This window comes from Jatropha curcas, chromosome 5 (genome assembly GCF_041381405.1).
Source record: "Jatropha curcas cultivar XTBG-Jc1 chromosome 5, XTBG_Jcur_1.0, whole genome shotgun sequence".
Lineage (NCBI taxonomy): Eukaryota > Viridiplantae > Streptophyta > Magnoliopsida > Malpighiales > Euphorbiaceae > Jatropha > Jatropha curcas.
Window position 1 is genome coordinate 3,420,184 of NC_143155.1, and position 12,248 is coordinate 3,432,431.

The 12,248-nt window shown below is 33.8% G+C and overlaps 1 protein-coding gene and 1 pseudogene across 1 annotated transcript; one reads left to right on the forward strand and one right to left on the reverse strand.

The window, feature by feature from the left end:
- The first annotated feature begins 6,057 nt into the window (after nucleotides 1-6,057).
- Nucleotides 6,058-7,809, forward strand: LOC105629003 (pentatricopeptide repeat-containing protein At1g07590, mitochondrial pseudogene; annotated as a pseudogene).
- Nucleotides 7,810-9,691: 1,882 nt separating this feature from the next.
- Nucleotides 9,692-10,263, reverse strand: LOC105628948 (RNA-binding (RRM/RBD/RNP motifs) family protein). Its single transcript, XM_012210442.4, has one exon. The coding sequence runs from the start codon at nucleotides 10,189-10,191 to the stop codon at nucleotides 9,817-9,819; it is 375 nt and encodes a 124-aa protein (XP_012065832.1). The 5' UTR covers nucleotides 10,192-10,263; the 3' UTR covers nucleotides 9,692-9,816.
- Nucleotides 10,264-12,248: the final 1,985 nt, after the last annotated feature.

Consider the following 12,248-nt stretch of genomic DNA (forward strand, 5'->3'; position numbering starts at 1 on the left):
TTTATAGCTGAGGGCTTGCTTGAAGGCTACTCAAGATTGTAGTTTCATGGGAGGCAATTTTTACTTTCTGTCCCATCATGAGCTAGCGTACATTGAATGGAACTTGATATGAGCTATCATTCACAGAATGGAGACATAACCTCGGGAAACTAAAAAATGACAGGCCAAGCGCTCATTTTGGTCCCTATTTGGCAGTCAAATTATCGCATGTGCATGTCAATCTCCTCCATAGGCTATCGCTTATGGTTGATTTTTCCTCTTTACCTTGGACATACGCTATTGCCTAATGTCCTTAATTTTGCACTCATAGGCTATCGTGACATAGACAAAAAATTCAAGTCATTATTTGACAAATCTCCACCTTGACTTGAATTTTCCAAATTCACTAGAATTAGAAATTTTTTCACCTTCTCCTTGCCCTCGAAGGGCACAACTCAATTTTCAACAGTATTTATCAAGTCCAAACAATGTTTGAACTCGACAGTTATCACTGCTTTCATCATCATATCAATAGAATTTTTGGTCATTTTGATCTTCTGAAGTAGTATGTCACCTTCTTCCATAATCACTCGCACAAAGTGATATCAAACATCGATATGCTTCGTCCTTACTTGGTTCTTTGCTAAATGAATAGCACTCTGACTATCACAATGCACTTCTATGTGCTCTTGTCCAACTCTCAATTCATCAAGCAACCCTTGAAGTCAAATTGCTTCCTTAACAACATCTATGATTGCCATATACTTTGTCTTTATAGTAGACAAAGCCACTGTTGACTATAAGGTAGACTTTCAACTCACGGTGCTTTAGCAATAGTAAACACATAACCAATAGTCGATCGACATTTATCCAAATCACTAGCATAGTCGCAATCACAATAACTAACTATAAGGAAACTAGTTGTATTCCCATTTTTTGTGTGCAAATGCTATATAATATTTAAAAATAAAAGATGCTATTTTTATTATAATAAATAATTATTTTCAAGAACCCAAATATTTTATATATTATACTCATTAATGTCTAAAAAAAATAAAATAATAAGAGTAATTTTTCTCGAATTCTTGCAAAATGATTAATATATATATATACCCCTTCATGGCACCCGAAGTTTAAAGAAGCAAAAACACCAATAATAGAGTAAAGAAGAATAAGATAAATACTATAAATAAATTGATAAGTTTACCTTGATTCTTAATGCAATTAGAGGAAAGTAATCTCACAATCACTCTAATCAAAGAACACACCAAAAGCATGAACAAATTTGAAGATTTTATTAATTCATTGAATGATTTGTTTGACAACATAACAAACTATTTATACTAAATCTAAAGGCCTGATCCCTAAAAGATTTAGAATAACTAATCCAAACAAATTAAGGATAAGGAATAACTAATCCAAAAAAACTAAGGATAAATGATAACTAATCCAAACAAATTAAGGAGAAGGATTAACTAATCTAAACCAACTAAAGATAAGAATAACTAAACCAAACAAATTAAGGATAAGATAAGAGGGTGACCGAATTTATTTGTGGCCCAACCCATTACAACTCAAAACTAACACAAATGGACTAACTAATTGTGCCAAAGTCAGACCCTAGCACGACCAAAGCATGCTACCCAGGACGGACGTGCTACATGCTGCAAATTCAGTTTTGCACCACTCCTCACAACTTGTCTTTAGGTAGTTCCACATTCGCTTCAAGCAATGTAAGCTCCACACAGCACTGTTGAAAGCAAGGTTATGGAGCTCTTGTATAACTTGTTTTTGAACGTATAAAGATATGGCTGCCCATATCTCTTTGCACGACTTCTCATAATTGGCCCACTGGGAAGTATCAATGGGTTTCCCTTGTTATGCTCCTTGCTCCCTTGAGCTCCATGGATGAGTGATGGTTTATCCATATCATTCTTCCCTTCCTCAAAAAGATTTATCCTCAAATCTGCATCCATGTCATGTTTATAATTAAGTTGAAAATTTTTAAGTTCTAGAAATATTTTAATAAATTTTAAAATAATCTTTATAAATATCAATTATTTGAATTTATTTTGAATAAATAATATAAAATCCGAGCATAAATTTAAAAAAATCATCAAAATTGCTTTGATTTGGAATAGGTTAAGAAGTACTGCCATCTCTCTTCACAAAACAAAACATAAACATCAATTTTGTATAAAATATTTCTCTATCACACATAATGATATTAAAAAATAAATTTTAATCTAATAGTTACAGAATAATTTATAAATCACAGAATTATACCTTAGTTGATTATCAAAAATTAAATACACTCCGTAGTTCCATGCCAACATCATATTGACCAAGCTCATATCAATAAAATGTCATGAAAATAGTTTTATATTGTTTACAACAAATCTATTTCTTTCTGTTGAAAGTATGATTTGATTTTATTTATAGTTTCATTTATATTGAAATAAACATCAACGTATATTCTGTAATAATAGAGAAAAGAAAATGAAGAAAATAAATAATAATGATACTATTAATTATTTAAAAGAAAGAAAGTGAACCGTTTTAAAAATATTAGTGATATTATTGATTAATTATGTAAATATATATTTAAAACCTTAAGATCATGATCCTGTTCGATCAGGATTCTTTACCCATATGAAATTAACATTCAAATCCAGGAACTTTAATTTTATTCTACATTTATTATATTAAAACTTAGCTAACTTAGCACAACTAATTCATACCTCCCAGAATAAATAAAATCTCAATCAAGCATACTGAGATTTCCTTTATGTTAGAACTGTTGTGGTTGTGTGCCCCTCAAGTGGGACCCACAATAAATTTGAAAGGAAAATAAAGGAAGTCAAAAATGGAAGGAAATGGAGTTTTACACGGCAGGAGTTGTACATGGCATTTCTACGCGTTAACCTGCCTATAAATAGAGGCAGAGGCAGAACACACTACACACAGAAGAAAGAAGAGAAAAAAATATAGCGAGAGAGTTTTCTAGTTTTAGGATGAGTTTCCTAAAATTAGGGGTGAGAAAAATAGTGAGGAAATTATTTTGGAGTGTTTTTTGGGAAACACTGTGAGTGCCACTATTTTTATATTACTCTCTGTGTACCTACTATTGTTAATAGTAGAAGAATGATTCGGAGTTTGTCCCGTGGACGTAGCCCTAAACAGTTGAGGGTGAACCACGTAAATTTCTGTGTGTCACAAGTTTATTATTCCGCTGTGTTAATTTTCTCTTAATCGGTTGAAAGGGCCCAACGAGTGGTATCAGAGCTGATGCCCAACAAACTGGTATCAGAGTCGATATCCTAACAAAGTGGTATCAGAGCCGAAAGTTTTGGCAGGTCCAACCGGTCAGATAGCGGTACCGGATCCGTGGATATATTTTGAAAATAAATATACCACGATGAAGAGAAAATTACGACGAGTCCATTGGTGTTGTCCGCTCGGAAAGACGTTGCAAAATCGACTTAGTGATGAATAGTAGAATAGTAACTCGCGGTTGATGGTGAATAGTTACTATTGGCGTTAGAGCTTAAGCCCAGCACTATTCATGCATAGTACTATTCACATGTACAGTTACTATTCATGCATACAGTTACTATTCGAGTATACTGTTACTATTCATGATCACTATTCACGTATCCTACTGTTCACGTATACGGTTTATGTTGGTGAAGATATTCTGCACAAGTCAAAGTGAACAAGAGACATAACACAGTTGCCAGCGACTCAGAGTAGAGTGGGCAAGTGTTTGCAGAGGTGGACGACATCTCAGAAAGTCCACAGTGGCCAGCGACTTAGAGCAGAGTGGGCCAATTTTTGCAAAGGTGGACGACAGACATAACACAATTGCCAGCGACTCAAAGTAGAGTGGGCAGTGTTTGCAAAGGTGGACGACAGACATAACACAGTTGCCAGCGACTCAGAGCAGAGTGGGCAGTGTTTGCAAAGGTGGACGACAGACATAACACAGTTGCCAGCGACTCAGAGTAGAGTGGGCAAGTGTTTGCAGAGGTGGATGACAGACATAACACGGTGGCCAGCTACTCAGAGCAGAGTGGGCTAGTGTTTGCAGAGGTGGACGATATCTCAGAAAGTCTAGTGGCCAGCGACTCAGAGCAGAGTGGGCCAGTGTTTGCAGAGGTGGACGACATCTCAGAAAGTCCACAGTGGCCAGCGACTCAGAGCAGAGTGGGCCAATTTTTGCAAAGGTGGACGACAGACATAACACAATTGCCAGCGACTCAGAGCAGAGTGGGCAGTGTTTGCAAAGGTTCATGACAGACATAACACAGTTGCCAGCGACTCAAAGCAGAGTGGGCAAGTGTTTGCAGAGGTGGATGACAGACATAACATGGTGGCCAGCAACTCAGAGCAGAGTGGGCCAGTGTTTGCAGAGGTGGACGATATCTCAAAAGTCCAGTGGCCAGCGACTCAGAGCAGAGTGGGCCAGTGTTTGCTGAGGTGGACAATATCTCAGAAATATACATGGAGCAGTCAGAGGGTTTCGTAGAAAAAGAGGATTGTGTTTGCAAACTGAAGAAAAGTCTGTACGGCTTGAAGCAGGCACTTAGACAGTGGTACAAGAAGTTTGAGTTTGTTATGGGGGAGCAAGGCTACAGAAAGACTACTTCAGATCACTGTGTTTTTATGAAGAAATTCTCTGTTGATGACTACATTGTTTTTGCTCTATGTGGTTGATTGTTGGTCAGAAATCTAGTAAGTCTTTGCGTGAGAGACTTGGGAACAACAAAGCAAATTCTTGGCATGAAGATTACAAGAAATCGAAGAACCAAGAAATTATGGTTGTCACAAGAGAAGTACATTGAGAAAGTACTTCAAAGGTTTAGAATGGAGAACGCAAAAGCGGTTAGTTGCCTCTTACTAATCACTTTAAATTAAGTTCTAAACAGTGCCCTTCTACGGATGGAGAGAAGGAAGAATGGAAAAGATTTCATATGCTTCAGCAGTTGGAAGCTTGATGTATGCCATGGTTTGTACACGGCCAGATATTGCTCACTCAGTCGGAGTAGTGAGTCGGTTTCTTTCAAATCTTGGAAAGGAACATTGGACTGCAGTGAAATGGATCTTCGAGGTACAACCAAAGTATGTTTATACTTTGGAGATGAGAAGCGAGTATTAGTCGGTTATACCGATGCAGATATGGCTGGGGATGTTGACTCGAGAAAGTCTACATCAGGATATCTAATCACATTTGCAGGGGGAGCCGTATCGTGGCAGTCAAAATTACTGAAGCGTGCAAAGAGTTGCAATGTAACAATAGAACCAAGACAAAAAAAAAAGATCTGCAGGTGGTGTCTTGTGTCGAAAGTCTTCCCGACAAAAGGAGGTCCGGCGGCGTGTCCCGCAAAGTTGTAGCGGCGGTACAAGATGGTGGGCAGATCTAATAGATTATAGCTGCAGGGATGATGATGGTTAACGTCCTCACTTGAGTGTGCAGGGGGAGATTTGTTGTGGTTGTGTGCCCACTCAAGTGGGACCCACAATAAATTTGAAAGGAAAATAAAGGAAGTCAAAAATGGAAGGAAATGGAGTTGTACACGGCAGGAGTTGTACATGGCATTTCTACGCGTTAACCTGCCTATAAATAGAGGCAGAGGCAGAACACACTACACACAGAAGAAAGAAGAGAAAAAATGTAGCGAGAGAGTTTTCTAGTTTTAGGATGAGTTTCCTAAAATTAGGGGTGAGAAAAATAGTGAGGAAATTATTTTGGAGTGTTTTTTGGGAAACACTGTGAGTGCCACTATTTTTATATTACTCTCTGTGTACCTACTATTGTTAATAGTAGAAGAATGATTCGGAGTTTGTCCCGTGGACGTAGCACTAAACAGTTGAGGGTGAACCACGTAAATTTCTGTGTGTCACAATTTTACTTTTCCGCTACGTTAATTTTCTCTTAATTGGTTGAAAGGGCCTAACAAGAGTGGTATCAGAGCTGATACCCAACAACTGGTATCAGAGCTGATGCCTAACAAGAACATTACACATGAATCTCCATCAAAGAAGCCAAAGAGACAGAACTTCCCTTAGTATTGGTAAATGGGTTCTACATTCTTTAGTCAGATGGAGTCAACAAATGCCGTGGTTAGAATTTGGAAAAGATTGACAAGGAGATTGCACTCACAGCAGCCATCTACAGGTGCGACATCAGATGTCGAGAAACCAAGAACCATAAACTCTTGTTCAATTTACTATTTCTCAGATTTTCTGATGATATTGAAGATAAAAGATGATCTAGTGACTGATTGGAGGCATCAAAGAAGGTTGTCCCAACTAATGTTGGCCGTATGGCCGAAAGTTAGGGAGGCAAGTTTGGATTGACAGAATATAAAGCCTTAGTAGAACACAAACAGAGCAATCCTGAACAATACATCAATTCAAAACTAGTGCACATCATCAAGATACAAAAGAGCTACAAAAACACACCAATTCCATCATAATACTAAAATTATTCAGTAACAGAACGAACTTAGATAAATAGCTCATATAGGAAAAACATGTGGGATCTCGGAAAAAAAGCAGACAGAGATTTGAGAAGGTACGAGCACAGACGATAAAGTTTACTAACCATATTCGATTAGGAACCAACAACACAGTCGCAGTGAACGATGACTGTTTAGGGTTAGTACCGTATAATCGCCTTATAATCCTTCATTCTTCCCCTGCCGTAGGAAAATAAAAAATGATACCAAAAATCTTGGCACAGATGAAGGCCGATAAGGTGGCTCCTCATGTCTCTACATACAATATTCTGATGAAAATTGAAGCTAATGAACACAACATTGAAGGGTTGGTGAAGGTATTTGGCGAAATGAAGAAATTCAATGTTCAGCCGAATGAGATATCTTTCTGCATATTAGCTACGCCGCATGCTGTTGCCAGACTGTATAGCTGAAGCATACGTTCAAGCTGTGGAGAAGTGCCGCACGGGAGAGAACTGGTCAACTCTAGATGTTTTGATTATATTGTATGGATATTTGGGGAAGGTGAAAGAATTAGAGAGGACTTGGGGCATTGTGCACGAACTCCCGCATGTTAGGTTTAAAGGTTATATGTTGGCAATTGAAGCATTTGGTAGAATTGGGCAGATCGGTCGAGCTGAAGAGCTTTGGTTAGAGATGAAATCATTAAAAGAGTTGAAATCATCAGAGCAATTCTATTCCATGTTATCTGTGTACTGCAAATATGGGCTTATTCAGAAGGCGACTGCAATTTTCAGGGAAATGGAGATAAATGGGGGCAAACCAAATGCCATTACTTATCCACATCTTGCCTTGGGTTGTTTGAAGGCCGAACTAGTGGAGGAAGCCTTGAAAGCTCTAGAAAAGGGGATGCAATTGAAAACAAGCAATAAGGTAAGGAATTCGACGCCATGGTTGGAGACTACTCTTGCAATTATTGAAATTTTTGCAGAGAAAGGTGATATAGTTAATGTTGAGAAATTGTTTGATGAAATCGTTTGATGAAATCAGCAAAGCAAGGTATACAAGACATGCTTTTGTGTACAATACACTAATAAAAGCTTATGTGAAGGCCAAAACTTATGTTCCCGGTCTCCTGAGAAGGATGATTTTAGTGGGTGCCAGGCCAGATGCTGAGACTTACAGCCTGATTAAATTCATTGAGCAGTATCGAACTTGATTTTGTACTAGAGTTTATATGTTGTATATTTTGATATATTATTCATTTTCCTTAACAGAAAAATGTTTTTCAAGATTATGAAATAACATTTCTTGTTTCTTAAATGGTCATTCCAGGTCAGATTTAGGCCAGAGTGAAACAAGGCATTCGTTCTCTTTACTGTTCAAAACTTTTTGCCAAGCAAAAATCCTAAATGATAAACAAAGTGATAAACATAGTAGCCAAAAAAAGGAAATAGACATCGCTATTCCCACTACTAAACCGGAGCCTGAGAAGTTCTTGAGGAAGAATTAGAGGTTTTGGTTGCATCATCTGTGCGGCATTACAATCACTGCTTGGCTTTGTGGTTCAGCAGTTAATTTGTAATACTTCAGTACAAGTAATAGCAAGTTAATTTGATTAAGTAATAGTAGAAATAGAAATAAATATATATATTCAAAATACTCTGTTATTACAAGTTAATTTGTTGACTACATCAAAAATTGTATTCAAATGTCAACATAGATTCTCGTTAATAAAATCTAAAAATATCAAGAAAAAGGTAATATTCCCTTATTGACCAAATAAAAAAAAAAAAGAAATTTAAACGAAGGAATTGCATCTAATTCTGAATTCCACAACCAACCAAATATGGCTCAGTTCCTTCTTCCCAGTAGAAATTTAACCTTACCCGGAAAGGCCATGCCAGCCACAAAGATGCATGTATATGCAAAACCTGTTACTTTGTTAGAAATCCATCACTTCTATATATAACCACATTGTACTTGAATGCAAGACAAAGCTCAGTGATAGAAACAACAGAATAACTCTTCAACAACAGTACCAAGAAACACGAAAAATAATGGCAAAAAATATAAACTCACCCCTGAATTTTATGACTTTAATCTAGTAGCACCCTTAACTTTGAGGGACATCTATTATGTCTTTAAAATTACAAGTTTTAGTAATATTGGAACAATAATTCACATTTTCCAACCATCTAATAAGTGTTTATCTAATTTTATTAGTTAAAATGTTCAATAAAATGCTTTTGCAAGTTGAAGCGTTTAATAGTTGTATTTTATAAGTTGAAATATTAGATAACGTTACCATATGATTAAATAATAAAGTTCAGCAGTGAATTTAAATATTTGGCCCAATAATGGATATATGTACATACTAATAAAATAGGAATTCAACATACCAAAATTCTCAAGCTCTAGGAACTAAAACATCCCAATTTTATAAGAATTAAAAGGCAAATATACCCATATGTCATTCCTAAGCTATACATGCTAAATATGAGTATAGGGTTCCATTTGAATGGTTTTTCAATTTAAATACTTGCTATTTGAATTGGAAATCATATTTGATTTTTCGTAATCTACACTTGGAAACAAAAATCTAAATCACATTCATTTAAATTGCCTAGGGCTGAGAATCTTGTCTTATTCTTCTATATTCAATCATTCTCAAATAGTAAGATGCTTTCATTGCAAAAATCCAGACTAACTGAATACAGTACCTATCCCATGAAAATCAATTATTGCATATGTTACCATAATTTAAGTTACAAAAATTTCAATATTTCATTTTTTTTTTTTTTAGCTTACTCTGTAATTAAATTTAGAAGGGGTAATAACTACCCACTGCTTAACAAAAGGCAGAAATAGATGTTCATCACAAGCATCATCAACCCATTTTGCAAATGCAATTTCCTGAATAATAAATTAGCAAATTACTTTTCAGTTTCAATAATTCACTTTAACACTCAGTTCTAGTCATAAGGCAGAACAAGTTAATCTCTTTCCCTAAAAATAAACCAAACTTAATAGACATAAATACAAGTGCAGATTTCTCCTTTCTTCTACCAAGTTCAAATTGTAAAAGGAACTACAATTTCCAAAAACAAAAGACCAAAATTCAACTTCCATAACACAAAGGGTTCCAATTCCAAACCACAATAAAGGATTAAGATCTCTAAATTCAATAAGGGGCTCAAAAACACACTTAAAGACTATCACAGGAATCAAACAGTCATAAGACAAATAGATGAAAAAGGCTAAAATAACATGGTATTAGACCAATATCATCCAAATATACACTACAACATATAACTAAAGAACAAGAAACTAAATCCCCAAATACAAAATAACTTTTTTTTCGGAATTAAAAGGTCTACTTATCTTTAGTAGAAACTCCATACTTCTCTTGCATCCTAGCAATCTCCTCCTCTTTCTTCTTCTGATCAAACTTCTTGCTCATCTTCGCCTGTTGATAATACAAAACAATCAAATACCTATTCGCGACATTAAAACCCGACAAGTGGTCCACCGCTGTTTTGGCATCGTAGATATCTTCATACACTACAAAGGCGGTTCCTCTGGTATCCTTGTTCGTTCCGATTCGGATTTGGCGAATCGCACCATATTTACCGAAAATATCGTACATCTCCTCACTTGATATGTTGAACGGAAGGTTTCGCACGTAGAGGACTCGGTTTACCTCCGGCGGAAGACGGGTGTTGCCCTTGCGGAGACTGATTGTGGCCATGGGGAATTTTGGTAGGAACCGACCGTGCTTGGTTGCTGAGAAAGTGAGGGAAAGATAGTTCCAGAGACAACGGTGAGCAGGACTTTATTTATAGTTGAGGTCAAATTGGGATTTTGATTATGACTTAGGGGTAATTGTGTCATTGGGATCTTGTGAGAGGGTAGTAAAAAATTATAAGAAAAAAAAAACAGAGACCTCATCTTTGTATAATGTACTGTAACAAGTATTACTAAACAAATTACTAATTACTAATATATTTATATATGTAAGACGCGTGAAGAATTTACGGTTATGGTAACAGTAAATTGACAATGTTGCCCATTAGTAATATCAACTCTCAATAACAGTAAATTGTCTTTTCCGGCGATGGACCAATTAACGGCCTGAAACTTTCAATGTGCCTGTACATTCTCTCATCATCTGTTGTTAAAATGCGCTAAGCGTGTAAATTGCTCGAAATATTTTAATCCAAATCAAAATTTTAAATTAAATATTAACTTGCAATGAAATTTTAGAATATATAATTTAAAATAGAATGTAATTTTTAAATATTGATATACAGAATATGAAACCGAAATAAAAAAATAAATTTTTTTATTCCAATTCATATATTAAATTTTTATTTTATTATTATTTAGTTTGTAATTATATGTTTTAAAATAAAATATTAAATTAAAGATTTGAATAAAATATCTTTAATTTTTAATTTTTTAAAGAAAATTTCTATTTAATTTTGAAACTACATAATTTAATAGAATATTTTAACTTTAACCTTAATTAGTAATTAATATATACTATGTGCTTGAATACTCATATATATTTTTTTGGGTTGAAAATCATGATTGTAATTATAATATCTTATCTTTTATTAAATTATATGGTTTGAAATATTTTAGTATGTTTAGACTCATAATATATGTTTTTTTATAGATTTAACACTTTTTGATGGATCTGGTGACTACATATATTGATATATCCTAATGTGAATGACATTATCTTTTGTTGATTTTATAATAATAATATTTTTTTTTTGAAAGAATAATATTATTATTAATTATTAAGATGTTATTACATGAATTTAGTTATTAAATGTTAAGGGTGAAATATACCTACTATATATATAAACATGTAAAATTTTTATTTAGTTATATGTGATATTAATTTATTATTTTTTAAAAAATTGATTATGTCTTTTTAGTTTGTATATAAAAATATGGTGATCATTCCTTTTTAGATTTAAAAATTTACATCTTAAAAAATATGTCATTTTAAATAAATTCCTTTTATGTTTTTTTAATTATATTTCTGCCACTTAAAAAAAATGTGAAACAATTATCAATAATATGACTAATAATTACTTGTTTCCCACACAAACTTTTTTTTTATCTTCCTTAATTATATTCATACCACTTAAAAAAAAAAAAAATCTCTATACGTACTACATGCTGTGTAAATTGTACAATATTTTGTACTGACTCAACTCAAGCATCAATATGTATATCTATGCATTTCTAATTTCATTTAATTGAAAAAAATATAATCAGGTAGTAACAAATATTTTAACCAAACTATATAAGAAGTAGCAATAATAAAATGTATAAATACAATATGATTTTTTACATAATTCTGTGAACATATTAGTGTTAATTAATATTATATTTATAATGCTATTTATAAGTTGAAATTATTATAGATAAAGTCAACAAACATGAATTATTATAAAATACTATATTTCATTATAATGGCAAAACTTTAAATTAAATTAAAAAATAATACAATTTATGATAATACTTGAATTTTTATATTTTTCTTAAATTTTTGTTCTCTTATGTTTTGAAAGGTATATATTATGCTTTTTAGTATCTAAATAAAGAATTATTACATAAAGAATATTATATAAATTTTATTTTAAAACAAACAATTAAGATTAAAAATCTTGGTAATATAATTTTACAAATAATTCTAAATAATTGTAGAATTATTTGTAAAGTTACTTCGACAGGATGATCCTCTTTCTCCTTACCTGTTCTTGTTTTGTACAGATGTTTTCTCTAGTC